Source organism: Raphanus sativus, chromosome 6 (genome assembly GCF_000801105.2).
Source record: "Raphanus sativus cultivar WK10039 chromosome 6, ASM80110v3, whole genome shotgun sequence".
NCBI lineage: Eukaryota > Viridiplantae > Streptophyta > Magnoliopsida > Brassicales > Brassicaceae > Raphanus > Raphanus sativus.
The window spans coordinates 11405321-11424462 of NC_079516.1; the positions used below are offsets into that span (position 1 = coordinate 11405321).

The 19142-nt window shown below is 41.4% G+C and overlaps 7 protein-coding genes across 8 annotated transcripts; 5 read left to right on the top strand and 2 right to left on the bottom strand.

Moving 5' to 3' along the window:
• Nucleotides 1–1164: 1164 nt before the first annotated feature.
• Nucleotides 1165–3324, top strand: LOC108811381 (protein PIN-LIKES 7-like). The gene is made up of 8 exons (XM_018583433.2): nt 1165–1373; nt 1450–1529; nt 1613–1737; nt 1831–1952; nt 2043–2303; nt 2401–2501; nt 2589–2827; nt 2928–3324. Exons 1-8 carry the CDS (start codon nt 1239–1241, stop codon nt 3050–3052), a joined length of 1188 nt encoding a protein of 395 aa, XP_018438935.1. The 5' UTR covers nt 1165–1238; the 3' UTR covers nt 3053–3324.
• A 1169-nt stretch (nt 3325–4493) lies between these two features.
• LOC108811382 (uncharacterized) lies at nt 4494–5702 on the top strand. Its single transcript, XM_018583435.2, has 5 exons — nt 4494–4723; nt 4842–4981; nt 5079–5136; nt 5211–5288; nt 5359–5702. Exons 1-5 carry the CDS (start codon nt 4567–4569, stop codon nt 5550–5552), a joined length of 627 nt encoding a protein of 208 aa, XP_018438937.1. The 5' UTR covers nt 4494–4566; the 3' UTR covers nt 5553–5702.
• A 1406-nt stretch (nt 5703–7108) lies between these two features.
• Nucleotides 7109–8719, top strand: LOC108811385 (thiosulfate sulfurtransferase 18). 2 transcript variants are annotated; one of them, XM_018583439.2, is made up of 6 exons: nt 7109–7226; nt 7734–7846; nt 7936–8015; nt 8088–8158; nt 8330–8383; nt 8505–8719. In XM_018583439.2, exons 2-6 carry the CDS (start codon nt 7743–7745, stop codon nt 8598–8600), a joined length of 405 nt encoding a protein of 134 aa, XP_018438941.1. In that variant the 5' UTR covers nt 7109–7226; nt 7734–7742; the 3' UTR covers nt 8601–8719. The 2 variants fall into 2 exon arrangements, with proteins under 2 accessions (XP_018438941.1, XP_056844560.1); XM_056988580.1 differs by lacking the exons at nt 7109–7226; nt 8330–8383 and having other exon boundaries at nt 7633–7846.
• A 382-nt stretch (nt 8720–9101) lies between these two features.
• LOC108811383 (uncharacterized) lies at nt 9102–11187 on the top strand. Its single transcript, XM_018583436.2, has 9 exons — nt 9102–9260; nt 9343–9487; nt 9570–9660; nt 9765–9950; nt 10058–10269; nt 10360–10494; nt 10565–10632; nt 10717–10778; nt 10879–11187. The coding sequence occupies exons 1-9, from the start codon at nt 9154–9156 to the stop codon at nt 11034–11036; spliced, it is 1164 nt and encodes a 387-aa protein (XP_018438938.1). The 5' UTR covers nt 9102–9153; the 3' UTR covers nt 11037–11187.
• LOC108811384 (ferredoxin--NADP reductase, leaf isozyme 1, chloroplastic) lies at nt 11168–13274 on the bottom strand. Its single transcript, XM_018583437.2, has 9 exons — nt 13029–13274; nt 12684–12912; nt 12442–12575; nt 12282–12360; nt 12119–12210; nt 11955–12032; nt 11804–11866; nt 11501–11735; nt 11168–11395 (listed from the first exon to the last, which is right to left on the bottom strand). Exons 1-9 carry the CDS (start codon nt 13134–13136, stop codon nt 11328–11330), a joined length of 1086 nt encoding a protein of 361 aa, XP_018438939.1. The 5' UTR covers nt 13137–13274; the 3' UTR covers nt 11168–11327.
• A 215-nt stretch (nt 13275–13489) lies between these two features.
• Nucleotides 13490–15760, bottom strand: LOC108812502 (uncharacterized). Its single transcript, XM_018584780.2, has one exon. The coding sequence runs from the start codon at nt 15579–15581 to the stop codon at nt 13641–13643; it is 1941 nt and encodes a 646-aa protein (XP_018440282.1). The 5' UTR covers nt 15582–15760; the 3' UTR covers nt 13490–13640.
• Nucleotides 15761–16618: 858 nt separating this feature from the next.
• Nucleotides 16619–18794, top strand: LOC108838667 (protein ANTHESIS POMOTING FACTOR 1). The gene is made up of 11 exons (XM_056988579.1): nt 16619–16753; nt 16833–16927; nt 17005–17105; nt 17175–17275; nt 17372–17438; nt 17552–17651; nt 17748–17861; nt 17962–18099; nt 18200–18284; nt 18379–18428; nt 18506–18794. Exons 1-11 carry the CDS (start codon nt 16636–16638, stop codon nt 18653–18655), a joined length of 1119 nt encoding a protein of 372 aa, XP_056844559.1. The 5' UTR covers nt 16619–16635; the 3' UTR covers nt 18656–18794.
• Nucleotides 18795–19142: the final 348 nt, after the last annotated feature.

The following is a 19142-nucleotide window of genomic DNA, read 5'->3' on the forward strand; positions in this document are numbered from 1 at the left end:
GCGTACCTACATAGGTTCTTAAGTACGTCTAGACACGAGCCACATGGTCCAAGGGCTGGGCAAGATGCCCCAATGGCTTTTTAAAAACAATTTGATATATGTACCTTATTGTTGCAGTTCTATACATAGTTCTTTAAATAATCTTGATGATGCCCCCTTCCCCCCCCCCCCCCACAAAACATTCATCTCTACGTCTGTCACTGATCACAACCCTAGTCATGCATCTTATCTCCAAGGACTAGTTCTACAGGACCTATTCCTTCCTTTTCTAGTTAAATCTAATGATTTGACTATCTTTTAGTACTTTAATACTGTAATCTTATCCTCAGCTAATATGTTATTATCAGAGACATAAATGTACAAGCAAACGACGGTTTCTTTGTATGTGATTTAATCCAATAAGCTTTTTTAGATTGTTTTCCTCAAATTAATTTGTAACTGTTTTCCATGTGTGTTTGTGCTGTGTCGGCATCAGCTCAGCAGAGTGGCTTGCGATTTGCGAAAGTCTCCAAAATCAATATTTGATGTAACAAAGTATAAACAAATAAAAATGACTTATTTCAAAAAAAAAAAAAAAATAGAAATGTGAAAAGAGCATGATGTGTACTGTGGACCTGGCATCGCAATAGCAGCCGTCGCTGCATTTGTTTTGGGGCATCAAATTGAAAGAATGATATGTTCATGTATTTATGTTGTTAGATATTTTAACAAATATCAATATATAAGTTAATGGACCATGTAGGGAAAATGTTAGTTTGTGACAGCTTGTTTTCTGTTAAAATTTCAACTGGAGACTTTTTGAGCTGGATAGATTGATCAAGAAGGGGTTGTGACAAAAACAAAACAAAACAAAAAGATGATCAAGAAGGGGAATTTGTTTGTATATATAATATATATATATATATATATATATATATATATATATATATAATGCGAGGAGCACTAGACAATGACAAGTCGTACTTTGATTCTGTCAACATTAACCTGAGAGGAACCCAAAAGCCTCTTCATGTAATTCACATGTGATTTGCACCAGCTGAACGCAAACATTTCCCAGAAGCCAACTTGTCTCATGTTGAAAAGTTGAACCCTTCTTCTACATGTACCCCACTCCTTAATATATACCTATCGACTCTCTCCATTCTTCACCGACAGCCAGAAATATCATCATCTGTATCTTACATTGGCTGTTTTTCTTCTTCTCCAAGAAACCAGAAAAAAAACAAAAAGAATTAGGGATGGGTTTCTTAGAGTTATTGGAAGTGGCTTCGATGCCAATAGTCCAAGTTCTCCTAATCAGCGTCCTTGGTGCTTTCTTGGCAACCGATTACTGCTCTCTTCTCTCAGCTGATACCCGAAGATCCGTAAATAAGGTACATCCTCCTCCTTCCCTGCTCTTTTTATGATCATTCATGCATTAATGAACATATATTTATATATCCTTTGCAGCTCGTCTTCGTGGTCTTCACCCCCTGCATCATGTTTGCTAATCTTGCTCAGACTGTCACATTGCAAGACATTATTTCGTGGTAGACACCACCTTCTACATGAGAAACCTATTCTGTGGCTTATTCTTTTTTTATATATTTCAAACAAATCAAGTTATTTTCAGGTGGTTCATGCCTATAAATGTTGGAATCACCTTTCTACTAGGAGGTATTCTTGGATGGTTGGTTGTCAAACTGCTCAACCCAAAACCTCAACTTCATGGTCTCATAATCGCGACATGTGCCTCAGGTAACATTAGCTCCTCAAAATCTATATATATATATATCAAACTAAAGGAGATTCATATGAAATCTAACATGGATCAATGATATAATATTATAGGCAATATGGGAAACCTTATGCTGATTCTGGTTCCTGCCATCTGTGATGAGGAAGGCGGTCCTTTTGGGAATCGAAGTGTCTGCAGATCTATTGGACTATCCTACGCATCTTTCTCTATGGCCGTAAGTCAAAACCAAAAACATATATATCATCTTCTCTGCTCATAGTTTTGTAATGACTTCTTCTTCTTTCTTCTTTGGGGTCTCATGCAGCTTGGGGGTTTCTATATTTGGACATACAGTTACCAACTTGTGAGAAGTTCTGCTACACAGTTCAAAGCTCTTGAAGCCGCCGGCTTGGTCAAGTCTCCTAACAAGGACATGGACTCTGATACCCGCACTCTTCTCCTGAAGCCGCAACAAAACCAAGACCTTGAAATCCAAGTGAAAGAAAAGGTGTCTACGGGAACATACATCAAGGACTTGCTCCATCAGATTCTTGAGGAGCTCTTTGCGCCACCCACTATTGGTGCCGTAAGTAAAATAAAAAGAAAAGAAAGATACATGATTCCATTTCTCAAATCAATACTAAAAAAGATGCATGATTTCATATGTTTTCTGTTGCATTCAGATTCTTGGTTTCGTCTTCGGAGCGACCAATTGGCTTAGGAATCTTATAATCGGGGAGAACGCGCCGTTACGAGTCATCCAAGATTCAGTGAAACTACTTGGGTATGAATTTGCTTGCGAGCACGTTTTTCTTTTATTTATGGAAACATGGATCACGACTAATATATAAAGTTGATTTGGCACTGGCAGGGACGGCACAATACCTTGCATCACACTCATACTGGGGGGAAACCTGATTCAGGGTCTGCGTTCCTCAGCCGTGAAAACGTCAGTTATTGTGGGAGTGATCTGTGTGAGGTATATAATCCTTCCCGTGGTGGGTGTAGGGGTGGTTCAGTTAGCATGGAATTTAGGTTATCTTCCTCCGGACCCTCTCTTCCGATACGTTCTCATGCTTCAGTTCACACTGCCGCCTGCCATGAATATCAGTATTTTTCTCAACCCTCTTTTTAATTGTTTATCAGCTGATATAATATATTAATAGAAAAATAACCAATCAATCAAATCATTTTGTGTTGTGGATTGCAGGTACAATGGCACAGCTGTTCGACGTAGCTCAAGATGAATGCTCGGTCATCTTTTTGTGGACCTATTTGGTTGCATCCTTAGCCCTCACCGTGTGGTCAACCATATTCCTCTCCATTCTTTCCTGAATCTGCAAATGGTTGAATTACTTGTATTGGCGTATATTAAGTACTATGTTTGGTTTGTTTGAGTACCAGTCTATTCATGTTGCAAAATAAAACAGAGAAAGACCTAAGTGTGCAAAGAAGTCTTGTCTCTGTTTTCTTTTTCTTTTTTTGTCTAGAAATGAGGGCCCATAGACTCAGAGAGAGAACCCCAAGTAAGAGGAGAGGCGTGAAGTTGAACACGTTTTCTACGCACTTTTCCTCGCCGCCTTTAGCTTTATCGTTCTGTATTTTTTTTTTTACATTTATTACGATTTTTGAGCAAATTATTCTAAATGAGCAAACGGCTAATAATAACGAGTCCATTGAAAAAAACTGGATAAGCTAATTATAAGAAGGATGCACTAAAATGATCAATGATTGAAAAAAATACGTGTCGTCTTTGACCTAGAAAACTTTGTACTTGCCAACATCAGGGCAGTTCTAGACTGCAACCAAAGAGAAGCCAGCCTGCCCACACATTAAAATGAGGATAGACCTAGAAAGAGAAGAAGTATAGTAGCCACCAAACTTGAGCGGCCTTCCAAGGTCACCACTTCAAAACCAACCCTTTAGCCTACTTCACATCAAGTGGTCAAAGTATCCAAGTCCAACCAGTGTAATTTACAGGATCCTATAAGCAAAGGCTCACACACAGTGGTAGTTAACCGAGACCTTGCAACAAAGCTATCAATCAATTGCTTGCCTTACGAGCCAAAAGAAAAAAACAGACTTTCGATATGCATTGGCTTCATAGCATATATGCTGTTATAATGGGCCTAGAGCTTCCCTCTTCCTGGATTATTTCCATTTTGATCCCATGAACTGAACTACTTTTCCTCCATAAACAAACATTTCATGTAATTTACATATCTTTAATCTGACTATAATAAAATTTTGTACGTGATTTTAGTTATCCAACTCAAATATTCACTGGCTTGGCTTAACAAAACATTCGAACAAGGTCCAGTGCCCACCCAACTAGGAAAACGAGAATTTTGAGAAAAAAGATAAGACCTAAATCTTCATTCGCCGCACCTGGACTCCGCCTATGCTGTAATTGCTAATATGTTGGTTATGGTACGCTTGCGGACACTTCTGGATCTGCATTTCAATCACACATTAAACACTCCATGTAAGTTCCAAAAACCTTATCAAAAGTAATATCAATAAACAATAAAACAGCATTCCACAAGTTCCAAGCCTAAAAGATCCAACATCTGTCCTCCCCAGTGTGGCAATGTGGATGCATAGCTGGTCTCATTGTTATGTTATCCACAATTGATAATGCCCGTTAAAACATACAGGCCTTATTGGGCCTGAGTGGATCTGATTGCAGGCTTTGAAACAAATAAAGAAGACCTCGGCGAAAGAAGCTTAGTTTAGTGGGCCTGATCTATCGAGAAAGAGAGAGAAGCTCGCCGCAGGAAATCGCGTGTCTTCTGGAAGAAAAAGAAAAGGAGATTTTTTTATCCGGCTGGAATCGTGGTGCTCGTCAAATGGCATCTCTTCACTCTCGCGCCGCCGTTTCTGTTATCGCTACGGGCGACCTTAAAGGAATAGCACTTAATTCGTCTTGTACATCTACTCTCCATCTGCGATTTAAACCCCGCGAGCTCTCTATATTCCAAAACCATCGCAAGGTCGTGCTCAAAGGTATGCATCACCATCTCTTCTTCTTTCCTATTTGGTTTGTCGAGAATGGTGAGGGTAGTAGTTGTTGGTGATATGGATAGGATTTGGGCGTTTGCTGAGTCGTGATATTTGTGTTTAGGGAGAGCAATAAAGGCGAAGTCGAAAGAAGAAGCAAGTCTTCCTCCTCCGGTGGGAGATGCATTTACTAATAGTACTATCAAGCATCTTCTCCTGCCTGTCATTGATCGGAATCCTTATCTCTCTGAAGGCACTCGACAGGTTTACTTCCCCAACCCCACCACTTCACTTCACTTGTGTGTGTTTTCTCTTGTGAAAAATGGGTGAAAGCAATGTTTGGTCACTTGGTGTGATATAGGCTGCTGCTACAACAACTAGCTTAGCAAACAAGTATGGAGCTGATATCACAGTTGTCGGTAAATATATCCCCAACTTCTTTTCTTAAGCACTGAGTTTCTCTTTTGAATTCACTCACGACCGTTTTTTTCAGTCATAGACGAAGAAAAGAGAGAATCATCTTCGGAGCACGAGACTCAAGTCTCCAACATCCGATGGCATCTAGCACAAGGTAGTTATAAAAATTTTATTTAACTAGAAAGGAGAAAAGAGTATGAAGAAAATTGGAATGGTTGGCTCAGGTGGTTTCGAGGAGTTCAAGCTCTTGGAGAGGCTTGGGGAAGGGAAAAAGGCCACTGCGGTAATAGGAGAGGTGGCCGATGACCTGGGGACGGAGCTGGTTGTTATGAGCATGGAAGCCATCCACTCCAAGTTCATCGACGCCAATTTACTTGCTGAGTTCATCCCCTGCCCCGTCCTCCTCTTGCCCTTATGATTCCAAATATTTGCTCGTCTTGTCCTTCCCAATCGTTTTTTTTTTTTTTATGTATTGTCTAGCAGAGACTAGAGAGAGTGGGTCGAAATGTGAGATGCATGTATCCATACATCTTCTGTATTTATTATGATGGTTCTGTGTGTGCTTGTTTTTCCGTATCCGTCATGAATTAGTTACACTCTAGTTATTAACGTGTTGGGTCAAATTAGGACAAAAGTTGGTCTTATAAGCCCAATGCACAAATCTGATGACGAATTTGCTGGCCACGCACCGTAGCAGGCGCAGGGTTATCTTTAGTGTAAACTGGGATTTTTATTTTCTATGATCTGAGAAATGGAATCATTTGCCTTTTTTCTTGTCAACATGTTACGTAAGTATAATGCAGGCTTCTGGAACTCCTCTCGGTTCCAGTCTCAACGCCAATGCTGGGCTGAGTACTTCTGCGCTACTTCATCTCATAACCATAATGTTAAAGACCAAAGGACCTTTTAAAAGGAGCAACTCCTCATCATAAACCAGTACCAGTAACGCCTGTACCTTTGAACAGAAGAAATCAGAATCACAGCCAAGGAGCGCCTCTTACTGTTCAGGAACTACCCAGTCCCGTAATTCTCAAAGGTATCGCGACAGCAGCTCTTACCCTCATGGGGATGGGCTTCACCACGGAAACATGCCGCAACTTCCAGACTGGGGACCATTCTCACCGTAGCCATAACGGGAGATACATGGACTTGCGACAGCAGAGGGGGTTTGGGATGATGACACCGCATATGCTAATGGGGCAACCATTAGCATGGCTAAACAGTAAATTGTGGAAATTAAGGTGTTCTGGTTAATGGATGCAATGCAATATAAGATGAGAAGTAAAGTGATGGTTAGAAAGGCTAAATAGTAAATAGTTAGAAGCATTAAGGAGGCAAGGAGATTGGACAAGTATTAGCAGAGAGGATCCATGGCAGAAGTGGAGGCGTTCCATTTCTCCTTTGCGTCAATGTCATTACAAGAGGAGGAGGGAAAAGAGTTCTTGGCCAGGCCACCGCCCTCTTTCTTTTACTGGCTTTATGCTTACATAGTATGTGTATATTATTTATGTACATAAGCTCGTAGTCATTCTAGCTTTTGTTTTTCATATAAATGATATCTTATTATGTGTTGTTGTTGTTGTTTCCTGATATTTTGTCTGCTATATTTCAGTTAATGTTTTTGAGCTAAATCAGACGTGTGTGTGTGGCAAACAAATCGATAGGCAGAATGTTTTTTTTAAAAAATAAATGAGATCTTAGATTAAATTAACTGTATTCTCTCTCCCATGAGTTGGAGAAGCTATGCATCATGGAAAATGTGATATTAGCTAGCTAGATCCAGGACAATATTTTTTTATGTTAGCTTGTTGATTCTAAATGGAATAATCTCTTGTCCGAAAGTTTGTGTAAGTTTAAAATATTGAATTCGAATCCCATGCATGGTGGAATGGAATCCACTGAACGTGGCTTTGACTTTTACTTTATTTTATTTTTGTCTTTAACGTAATGACAGATAAAGAGAGGAAGAAGAATACGCCATCATCGTCCTCATCCCTACCTAACGTCTCATCCAATACAATGACTCTTTCATGGGGTCGTTCGTTGCGCAATTCCATCACCATTTAACTTTCTTATTCCTTATTCCAGATAGGTCTTCACTTTTGTTCCTCCTCCTTATTTCATTTTCTTATATCTCATCTGAATTCATTTGATCAGCAACATGAGAAACTTGTGTCTGGGGTTATCAATTTGTTTGTTTGTTTTCTTCTTCTTTTTTGGTTAAGTTTATGGTCAATAAAAAGCATTAGTTTTCGGTGTTACACGTTGAATGTCATATTCTTTCAATATTTTAAATTAGTGGGAACTGAACACGTTAGGTAGGCTTTGGACCCACTTTACCATAGCTGTCCAAGATCTGTGAGGCTTATCTTTATATTCTTTATTCTAGATTTCAGTTTGCCAACAATTTCGGGTGGTTAAATCATTTACTTTTTATATTTACTATTCAGAATTTGACCATGTGTAAGTATAAATGGAAAAATAATAGTAGTAGTTTACTTTTAAAGTAACATTTCTGTCAATGGTCTCTGCTTTGCGGTTTATTTATTACTCTATGCTCTCTTCCTAAAGCTTTATCCTTATTTTTCCTGACAAGAAGGTAGAGAAGATGTTTCCATCAGTGTGCAGCTCAAAGCCAGGAGAAGTCGTTAATGTTGATGTGAGCCAAGCCAAGACTCTCCTCCAATCGGACCATCAATATCTTGATGTTAGGTAGGGCTCATCATCATCCATCACTATAAATCTATCTATATATGCATGTACCCACAATTCAAGCTGTTAGTTACTACTTGCACATGCAGGACTGAGGAAGAGTTTCGGAGAGGCCATTGTTTTGTACCTAAGATCCTCAACGTTCCCTACATGCTCAACTCGCCTCAAGGTAATCAAAACTAATCAACTTGTTAGTCATTGTCAATTCAGAAACTAAGATAGTTGATATATAATACAATAGGAAGAGTGAAGAATCAAGACTTCTTGGATCAAGTGTCTTCTCTCCTCAACCCTACTGATGATATCCTTGTGGTAATGTCTCTTATCTTCCTCACCACACACACACACACCCAGTTATATTTTTTTGGCCATGAAAGCTAAAAAAACTTGGTAAATAGGAGAGTACCTAAACGACAATGGAAAGTTAAACATTTGATGTTAGTCATGTGCTCATTAGTTTGAAATCGATATTGATACGCACAGGGTTGTCAGAGTGGAGCCAGATCCTTAAGTGCCACAGCTGAACTTGTTACTGCTGTATGTCATCCCCTAATTTGTTTTATATACAACAGTAACACTCATCGAAAAATCCGATTAAAGTGTTTTAAAGCAATGAATCAATCATACATACCATCTTTTAATGTAAAAAAAAAAACAGGGTTTCGAGAAAGTGAGAAACGTAGGAGGTGGCTATCAAGCTTGGGTGGACCACAACTTTCCCATCATCAAGGAGCAGCAGCAATCTGCAAACTAAGAGATGCATGCACCCTCTATAAATTTCCTTTTAATATAATGCAAACTGTTACCAATGTATAATGATGTACTGATGTTATGTTATCAAATAAATAAATACAAATGTGGTGTTTATGGCAAGACATATCAAAAGAAGACACTCACAACAAAGACTACTTCGTTGTGAAGAGAAGTAGTTTGTGAACTTTTATTTTGGTGTACAAAGGTGCATATCGAGAAAGAAGAAATAAACGGGTGCTGGAAAATAATCTGAATATTAAAAACAGATTTCACCAAATCATACCAAATTCTCCTACTAAATCCCCACCAGAATCTTTGGATTCAACTAAAACTCTCAAATTCCACCAAAACCTTCAAAACCTTCTCAAATCCTTATTACAATAAGCCCCCCAAATTTAAGCAAACCGAACCGAGCCATAATATTTGGGCTTTTGAGTAGATATATATAATAAACTAAGGCCCAAGAAAAGCCCATGTATTTTTCTGTTATGTCGTCCCGACCAGCCCCAAGCGCTCTCTTTCTCTCTCTCGACTCTGCCTGCGGCGGTTTCTCAATGTCGAAGCAGGTGCAGTTGCCGGAGAATTTCCTTAGCTTCTTAGAGGCCAATGGCATCGATCCTTCAATCTATAATCAAGGAGATTCACTTCGACGCTATGTAAGGTAACTAACTAGAGAGACCTCATCCTTCGAATTTTTGTTTTGTTTTGTTTGGGTATTGAAATCGAAGAGTGTTCGTTTGAAGGTTGAAACCTGGGTTCGAGGATGCTGTCCAAGAGATTGAATCTGAAATTAGCTGCAAGCTGGAGCAGCTGGATTGGTTACCCGGATTTTACTCAATTCCTTCACATGTTCATATAGCGAGATCCAAGGCGTATCAGCAAGGCAAGGTAAGGTGAGAGAGAGAGAGAGAGAGAGAGAGCAACCAAAGTTGATCTCTTATTTATTTTTCTTTGGTGTTGGATATTTCAGATGTACGGAATCGACGCAGCTTCAGGTGCTGCTGTTTCAGCTCTTGGTATCTCCCCTGGAGACCATGTCTTGGATCTTTGTGCTGCTCCTGGTCATTATTTTTTACAATCCTTTTTTTTTAATTGGGATCTGGTTTTTGTGCGTGTGTGTATTTAAACGTAACAAATACTCTCTCTCTCTCTCTCTCTCTCTCAGGTGCTAAACTGTGTATGATGCTAGACCTACTTGGTGACAAGGGTACTGCAACCGGTGTCGATGTTGCAAGGCATCGCCTCTCTGCCTGCAGAACCATGCTTCAAAAATATGGTCTCGGTGATAGGAGTCGCCTCTTCCTTGCTGATGGAACTACTTTCTCACTTCCACCTACCCCAAACCTACCTTGTACGGTGATCGAGCAACACTTTTTTTCTTTTACATTTACAAACACTCCACTTTTTTTTTTTTTAATGTTGGTATACCTGTATGCTAAAGAGAGTTCATTTATCCAGGTGGTTCATGTGATGAAGAGACGTTCAAGCAGTGGACTTCTCGTAGACCTTACAAGGAAAGGAAACAATTAGCCAAGACCAGGAACAACTTTGTTTTGCCGCATCCCGAAATTATTTTCTACGGACAGAATTCTGGAGTAATAGGGCTACAAAAGAAGGAGCTTTTTAGATCCCTTGACCAAAATGATTATGCAAATTGTGGATATGACAAGGTAAACTCTGTGACATACCAGTCACTTAAAGAAAAACAACGTAAACTGAAGAAGACCTCAAGTGTGTGTGTGTGTGTGTGATTTTGCAAGGTTCTTGTAGACGCAGAGTGCACACATGATGGTTCAATCAAGCATATCCAGAAGTTTGAGCAATGGGGCTGGACAACGTTGGAACGCCGTGTACTGGATGCTGAGAGAACCGATACAAACTTGACTGCTCTTCAGGTAACACCGCTCCTGTCTCTCTTATTACCTTTACCTATGTGGCAATCACTTACAGGGTCTTTGTCTGCAGTTAAATCTACTGAGAAATGGATTCAGATTGTTGAAACAAGGTGGCATTCTTGTATACAGCACCTGCAGGTAGACCACATTAAGCTCTGTCTATATGTTTCTTTTTAAAAATCTTTTGGCATGAACCAGTGATCTAAGTTGTGCAACTAACAGTTTGACGCATGCCCAAAACGAAGATGTGGTGGATCAGTTCCTTGCTGAAAGCTCCTCCGCAGGTACATAATTCTGAACAAATGAATCCCAACTTTTTGAGGTCAGAGTTACTTAATGGAGGACTAGTGAGACTAAGTAACAGAAAACTGAGTGATGATGCAGAGCTGCAGGAGATTGAAATGGCCAGGGAATGGCCGTGTAGAAGCGGACGCACTCCAAAAACAGTGCGTTTCGACCCTTCTACCTCAGCAACCAGCGGTCTCTTTGTTGCGAGAATCAAGAAAATGGCACCCAAAGAAGCAGAGAAGGATGTGCTGTGATGAATGATGACTCTATTCTAAGTTTTTAACTGTGAAGAATAGAAAGTAATTTGCTTAGAACAATCAAGTTGCCAAATCCAATTCGTGAACTGGAGCTGATTTGTGTCCACTAGAACTTGCTACTTTTCAAATGTCAAATTCTTCTCTACTATGATACAGAGCATGTATTTCATAATATTGTTGAAAAAGAGAGAGAAAAAAAAAGGAAAAATGCAGAAAATGAATAATTGGCAATGGCATAAGCTCCTTTTATCTACATAGTAATAAACCTCTCACTAGCAACTAGCAAGCTTAGTAGACTTCCACGTTCCACTGCTCACTCTTCTTCAATTGCTTCTTGTACTCCAACCAATCGATCCCTGTTCAAAGCCCCCAGTTTGTTAAAAGACCATGTGCAGCAGGGACGTTGTTAGCTCCCCAAAAAATGATATGAATTGAAATGAAATGAAAAGTGCATTGCTTACCATCTTTAGCAGCAAGTGAGACCATGATCTCATCGATACCCTTCTCCATACCCTTGAGACCACACATGTAAACAAAGGTGTTGTCTTTCTTCAGCAACTCCCACAGCTCTTCTGCATACTCTGCCATTCTTGTCTGTATGTACATTTTCTCTCCCTTCTCGTTCGTCTGCTCTCTGCTCACCGCAAAGTCCAACCTGAAGTTTTCCGGGTTCTTCTCCTTCATCTTCTCAAACTCCTGTCATTATATTTATCCACACAAGTCAAACCAGCTCTTCCTACAAGACAAGATTTGACTAGGATTACCTCCTTGTAGAGCAATGAGCTGCTTGTGGGTACACCCAAGAAGAGCCATGCCAAACCGTTGAACTACATATATATATAGATCCAGAGAATGTCAAATGGTGAGTGAGTTAGAGTATAATTGATGTGTGAGGGAGTCAGCTCTGGGGTTCACCTTGTAGTCCTCATGCTCCTCAAAGAACATTTTCCACAAAAATGATCTGAATGGTGCTATTCCAGTTCCTGTCCCAAGCTAAGGAAAAGGAAAAGAAACAAGTAATCAAATCACAAGAATCTTGATTATGTTACTTGAGGTCATTTAGTATTATATGACAATACCATGATGATGGTGGCATTTGGGTCTTTAGGCATAAGCATTTCCTTCCCAACTGGTCCAGTGATCTTTGCCTCATCACCCGGCTTCAAGTCACCTGTAAAAAATAAACAAACACTAAGAAGAGTTCATCAAAACCCTTTATATGTTCTTTCTTCTTGGTCTTACACAAGAAATTGGAGCATACTCCCTTAACAAGCTCTCCACTTTCGTTAGTGTAAACCAATCTCTTGACACAGAGAGAAACCTGCATTGCAGGATATAAGAGAGAGAAGGTCAAGTCTGTATTTTTCTTCATTGTTTACTTTTCAGAGAGTGAAAAGCTCACGGTTTTGGAGTCTCCAAAGTCACCAATGGCACTGCTGGCAATTGAATATAACCTCAGCTTGTGGGGCTTCCCGTTCTTGTCAATTCCTTCTGGAATCACTCCTATCGACTGCCCTTCTCTGTATGGAACCTCACCTATTCCATTCATATAAATATTTTTTTACCAAACAACTTGAGTTAAAAAAGAATCAAAACATTCTAAATGACTATATTTGAAATTTGTGGTGGGGAGAACTAGCGTACCTTCGGTGCTGAAGACGATGTGCCAGGTTTCACCGGGAGCATCATCGCCAGTGATCCTGGTGTTCAAGAGGCATCTACCAGTGTAAGGATCCTTTGGTTTGAATTTGTTGACAACAATTCCTTCTTCCTGTTTCTTCGACTCCTTGGCTACTTTCACTGGCGTCTCAGTTGTCACCTGAGCCTTCACTCTTCCCCCATAAATACACGCCTCTCTGTAGCACACTGTGCTCTGTAGATATACCAATTATGCATGTCAATACAGAGAACAAAAAATGTAAGGCTCTTTTGTCACTCTGTAGAAGAAACCTGTGACTAGAAAGATGATAGAAAGCACATAAATGATACCTTGTTGTTGAGGAAAATCCTTTGAGGGGAAACGAAGGAGCTTTTGGTGTGGAGAGACGACGACTTTGAGGATGGAAAAGAGACTGCAGCACCTATAGCAGCAGCCATGTTGGATCAATAATGGAAGAAGAAGAAGTAGGGGTGGCACTCTGGCAAAAAAAAAAAAGATCAAAGAAGAAGCTATGGTATGATGAGGTTGTGATAGGATGTGTGTGAAGGAAAATGCGAGGACAAGAGTAAGAGGATAAGTTATTACAGCTTATCATTTGTCCTAATTGTCTACATATCCAACCTCCAAATAAATAACACTAACACATCAGTGGCTATATCCAATCAGAGTCTACTAGTTACTGGCTCAAATTAATAATGATCCTCCTGGACTCATCTACTTCAAACAAGGCTCAAACAATCATTGATAGGAGGAATATGTATAGAAAAATAACAAAGAGAGAGAAGACCAATTACAAAAAGCTCCATCCTTTAATCTTCTTGCTTTACACGTAGGTGCTATTAAACAAGCATAGAGAAACAATTGAAAGTAACGATTGGGTGCAATTGAAACACAAGCAGAGAATAATAATACAAAGCCATCCAAAATAGAAACAAAATGAATCAATTGAAATTGAAACCCCTTGATCCTTTTGACTGGTACAGGTCCAGTCTCCCCTTAGCCTCCTGCAACAGGGCTTCTAAGCTCTCCAGCTGTGTCACACAAGACTGTTTTGAAGCCCACTCCAACACTGCCAGAACCTCGTCCTTTGCCAGCTGCTCACTGTCCGGTACACTAAGTGCTATGTAACATAGGAGCTCTAATGCCGGAATCTGAACTCCACTCTCTCCAAAGTAAGCCAACTGAACCAGATGTTTGCCTCCTCCAGCTTCTATAATACTCCTCGAGTGATCTTTGTGCAAGTAATTATCCGTGCAGGCGAATTTTGTGAGGGCAACCGCTGCTTCCCCTGTGACTTCAGGCTCTCTTTCATCCAGAAGCTTCACCAAAGGCCCAATCATCCTTGACTCTGTTGCTCTGAATGTTCTTGCAAGGTTCCCAATGGTTCTCATGCATGGGATGAGCAGCTCAGAATCCGCAATCTCAATGATTTTAAGCACCTGATCAACGACAGCCTTGCAGGCAGGGGAATTAGGCTTGAATGCGGAGCGTCTAAGGTCGGCGTCCTGCTCTGCAACAGCCGTGATCTCCATCAATGCCATAGCTGAGTTATATCTGACCTCTTCAGTGCCCTTCTCTATGAGAACAGCAAAGCAAAGGAGAGCTCTTGACTCAGTGATGCTTTTGCAGATGGAGGAGTTGCCTTTGGCCAGCTTCCACAGCGCCCTGGCTGCCATGGCCTTCATGTGACACTTGGTGGCTGAGTCTTCCAGCTCTCGAGTCTTGGAAGTCGTCGAGTTCTGGTGCTGCTGTAGACTGCAAGGGGGCTTAACGCCTTTACTCTGGAACACACCATTGCTAGTGGACTTCTTGGGAGGGTTGGCCATGGTGCTGACGACTACATTGTGCATCTGATTGTGCATTTGCTTCCCAGTGGGATGGGGAATAGAGCTCTGATCATCGTCAACCACACCACCACCCTTGGACAAGGAGGTGGAATTAGGGTTTTCCTTGGCGAGAGCAACAGCGTGGTGAATGGAAGTAGCTTTGTTGGTGTTGACAATGGCGTACTTGCTGTGCTCTTGGACGGTTTCGAAGGCCAGGTGACCAACGAGTAGGCGAATGGCGTTGTGCTGAGCGAACATGTCTTGGCACTTGGGGTGATTGGAGACAAGCTCAGATGTAGCCCAAGCAACCACCGCCTGGACCTTCATAGGTCCTTCTTTGAGTACTTTTCCGAAGACGGAGCAGGCGCCGCCGTGGATCATATGCTCGACGCTCTCGGGATCACGACCAAGTAAGCCTAACGCACGAGCAGCGTTCTCTTGGCCTTCAGGTTTGCCTTCCTTGAGAAGTTTAAGGAGAGGACCAACGCCTCCTTCCTCGATGATAAGCTTCGTGTAGCGATCGTTGTCACGGGCAAGAGAGACGAGGGAAGCGGCGGCATCGGATCGGTCTTCAAGGGATCCGGTGTGGAGAAGAGCAATCTGCTCCCAGATGAGGCAGAGGATTGGCTCGTTGGCCGCGATTGGTGGAAGACCTAGGTAACCAGCGTCGCCGCGATCCTCGGCGGGAGCGGAGACGCGGAGGAGCCAGGAAACGTCACTGATGGAGTTCTCCAATTGAGCAGACATCTTGCGGAAGGCGGCGGCGGGGATGATGGTGAAGACGCGCTTCATGATGCCGTTGGCTCTGCACTTGAGGACTAGGGAGAAAGCCTTGTCGAGCATCTGCTCCGTGTCGTCGATGATACGGCGAGTGGGACGCTCGTAGAGATCGGAACTAGCGCGGGCAGCCTGGCGGAGAAGACCGGCAAGCTTCTCAGTCTTGGCCTTGAGTTCCGCGCACTCCTGCTTGAACGAACTAGCCTCATCTGCGGCTTTGACCACCTGGTCAGACAGTTGGATCGGCTTCGCTAAGATTTGCTTCACGATATCCGCCATCTCTCAAGATCAATGGCAAAGAGGCTGCTTCTTATCAAAGAAACTGATTGGATCTGAGATGACAAGGCAAAGGGAGAAGAGAAGCGATTCAATCGAGATTGACCAAAAGGAACGAATCGGAGAAGAATCAATCCTTATTTCTTTTCTGAATCTCTAGAGAAAATGTCAAACGCGGCTGTTTTATTACTGTAAATAAAAAGTCCTTCCGTCTTTAATCAGGTCAAAATGACCACTATACCCCTTCCGCATGACTTTCTGACTTTTACTCTCTTCCTTTCTTCCTTTTTTATGTGTGTTTACTTTCTGACCAAGGTCTCTTGGACTGTCGAAACAAAGTAGTTGTGGTGACCACGTCCTTTTTACATTCACCCAACCTTGAAAAAAAGAAGATACATATGAATTTGTTGGATTGGAGAGAGTAGAGTCACTCAGATCCTATTCCTGGCTGGAGGATTATATGGGAAAACAATAGCAAAATGCTGTGTGTGTTTGCTTTATTTCTCTCACATATATACAACTAATAATTATTATGCGAAGAAGAAGAAATGGAAAACAAATACAATAATATGTGAGAATCAAATTACAGCTGGAATCTATCTTTATTTTGTCGCCCTCCACCCATTAAAATAGGACATGGTGGAATGCCACGTGACGATCCCATAGCCTCCTCCACCTGGTCCGGTGACACAAAGGGTGTTAATTCTGCATATATATATTTCATCAGTGTGTTTGTGTGAGAATGATGAGCTACACTCGATATTTGTATGACAGACAGTGAAGATGAAGAGATGATGCCAAAGAGGAATCTCCAGGCATATATGACTCTTGCGTAAGGAAAACATTATGACAGATCTGACTCCTGCATGATTTATTAGTCTCGTCTAACCATCGATAAGGTTGTGCTTTATCTCTTGAGAGTATTGTAATTAGTTTTGTAACCCGGTGGATGGTCTAAGTCAAATATGATGGACGATGGTCTACCCGACTCGGTCTCTTAAGGCCTGCATGGGTATTTGAAAGGCCCAATTGGATGTTGAAATGGAAAGTGTACCATATGGGCCTTTATATTTATAAGTCAGCCCCCCAAAATCGAAAGAATAGGCGGGGGATATTTGTTAGGGATTGTTCCGGGGCGGGGGAGTGTAGCGAGATCACCGGCGGAGCAATGGTTGGTGAGTGTCTCTGTCTATGAGATAAATCGGATGGGGGGGGGGCGTGAGTATAATTTGAAATGGTGGAATATATGTGCAGGGGGGGCGCAAGGGGAGAGAGAGGAAAGAGTATCGTTGGAACTGAGTGAAGAATTAGTAAGGAGCATGGAACCTGGCGCTGTTTTCAGAGACTATGTAAGTTTCTCAATACAAGAAAATTGAAATAGGGCCCCCCCCCTCGTTGTTGATTGATTGATTTGTTGTGGGTGCAGAATTGCAGGATCAGCTCGATTGACTTTAACAAAAATTCGAGTTATATGGTGACGGCTAGCGACGATGACTCCATTCGTCTCTACGATGTTGCTACCGCTACGTGAGTTTCCATGCCTTGAGTATAATTCCCAACTTTAATTTAACTTCGGTTGATTGATTTTGGGGTCAGATGCATGAAGACGGTGAACAGCAAAAAGTATGGGGTTGATCTGGTTTGCTTCACATCGCATCCTACCACTGTCATCTACTCTTCCCGTAACGGCTGGGACGGTGAGTGAGCATCCAATCCATCCCCTCACCTCTGTATTATTTTGATATGTATGATTGCAATTGCAACCCCTAACATCCCTCCTTTCTTCTGGTTAGACTCTCTGCGTCTTCTCTCTTTGCACGATAACAAGTATTTGCGCTACTTCAAAGGACATCATGACAGGTTTTCCTTTCTTTCCCTCTCAACTGGACTTACTTGTACTAACTAGTAGCCTGCCAAGTAGGGTTTACTAGTTAACCTTCTCTTTTTTTTCTTTTCTTTTTTGGTACACAAAGAGTTGTTTCGCTTAGCTTGTGTTCTGCTGGTGAATCCTTCATCTCCGGTTCTCTTGATCGAACTGTTTTGCTTTGGGATCAAAGAGTCGAGAAATGCCAGGTTGGTAGGATGGTTCATTATTATCCTCTCTCTCTTTTTTTTTTTTTTTGTAGCTCCATCTGACCTTCTAGTATGTACATATGGTTATTTGGTTAGGGTCTCTTACGAGTCCAAGGAAGGCCTGCTGCAGCTTATGATGATCAAGGTTTAGTTTTTACTATTGCCTTTGGTGGCTACATCAGAATGTTTGATTCCCGTATGTACCATAAGGTATTCTTTCTTAAATCATTTACTTACCCATCCTCCTCTGCTCTCTCTCTTTTCATCTTTTTAATCCTTTTCTCTGATTTGCTGAATGTTGCTTGGGTAGGGGCCTTTTGAAATATTCTCCGTTGGTGGTGATCTTTCTGAGGCAAACGTTGTCAAATTTAGTAATGATGGAAGGTTCATGCTGCTTACAACCATGGACGGTCATATTCACGTGCTTGACTCTTTTCGTGGAACACTCGTACTCCCCCCCCCCCCCCTCCTTCACCTCTCCTATCTTCTCTTACAAACATAGACTTTTATGTATCTGACTGACTATTTTCTTTCTCTCTACATTACAGCTATCCACTTATAGTGTGAAACCAGTGGCTGAAGAATCTACATTGGATGCAACCTTCAGTCCTGACGGGATGTATGTTGTTTCAGGTTAGCCCTCCCTGACCTCTTTACTTTATGCATTCACACTTGCTCTATGTAAAAAAGAAAGGAACTAAACTAACTCAGTTTTATTGTTGGGTAGGTTCAGGAGATGGTAGTGCCCATGCATGGAGTGTGAGGAGCGGAAAACAGGTTTGGGGACTAGCAATGCCAAACTTCATTCAGATAATGATTTTGATGTTAATTCAGGATTCGTGCCATATATGTAGGTTCAGAGTTGGATGGGTGGTCATGGGAGTGAAGCCCCTCCGGTAATAAAATGGGCTCCAGGAAGTCCCATGTTTGTGACAGGCTCATCCGAGCTTGCTTTTGTTATCCCTGACTTATCTAAATTGTCTGCTTATGCCAATCGGAAATAAGAGATGACACTTGGGACGAACTTCCTCAAGCTCTAGGCTCCCTCTGAGTTTTTATTGGTTAGCAATTTCTGTAACTTATTGCTTGGCTCTTTTTATTTGTATTATCTTGTTATATATAATCCCCAAGTACTTTTCTAAATCTTATTTGTGTAATCTACTATCCTGCCCCCAACCCCATTGTGAAATGAAAACCCCCTTTTGGATTTAAAATCTGGAACTGATCAGGGTTGTGTAGTACTAGACTGGCACGCTATTTGACAGTCTTAAGAAGGCCCAAACTCATAAAGAAAGAAAGCTAAAGAAGTAAAAAAAAGGTTCTCAAGTCTTTAATAGTATTTTAGATCCAAGAGGCAAGTTTCTTTGAATACACCCAATCTCCTTTTCCTTCAAGGCTTGTATGTATGTATGTATGAAACTACACCAAGACAAGGGATAAGGGATAAGGGATAAGGGATAAGGGATAAGGGATACGTGTCTTTTTTTTTTG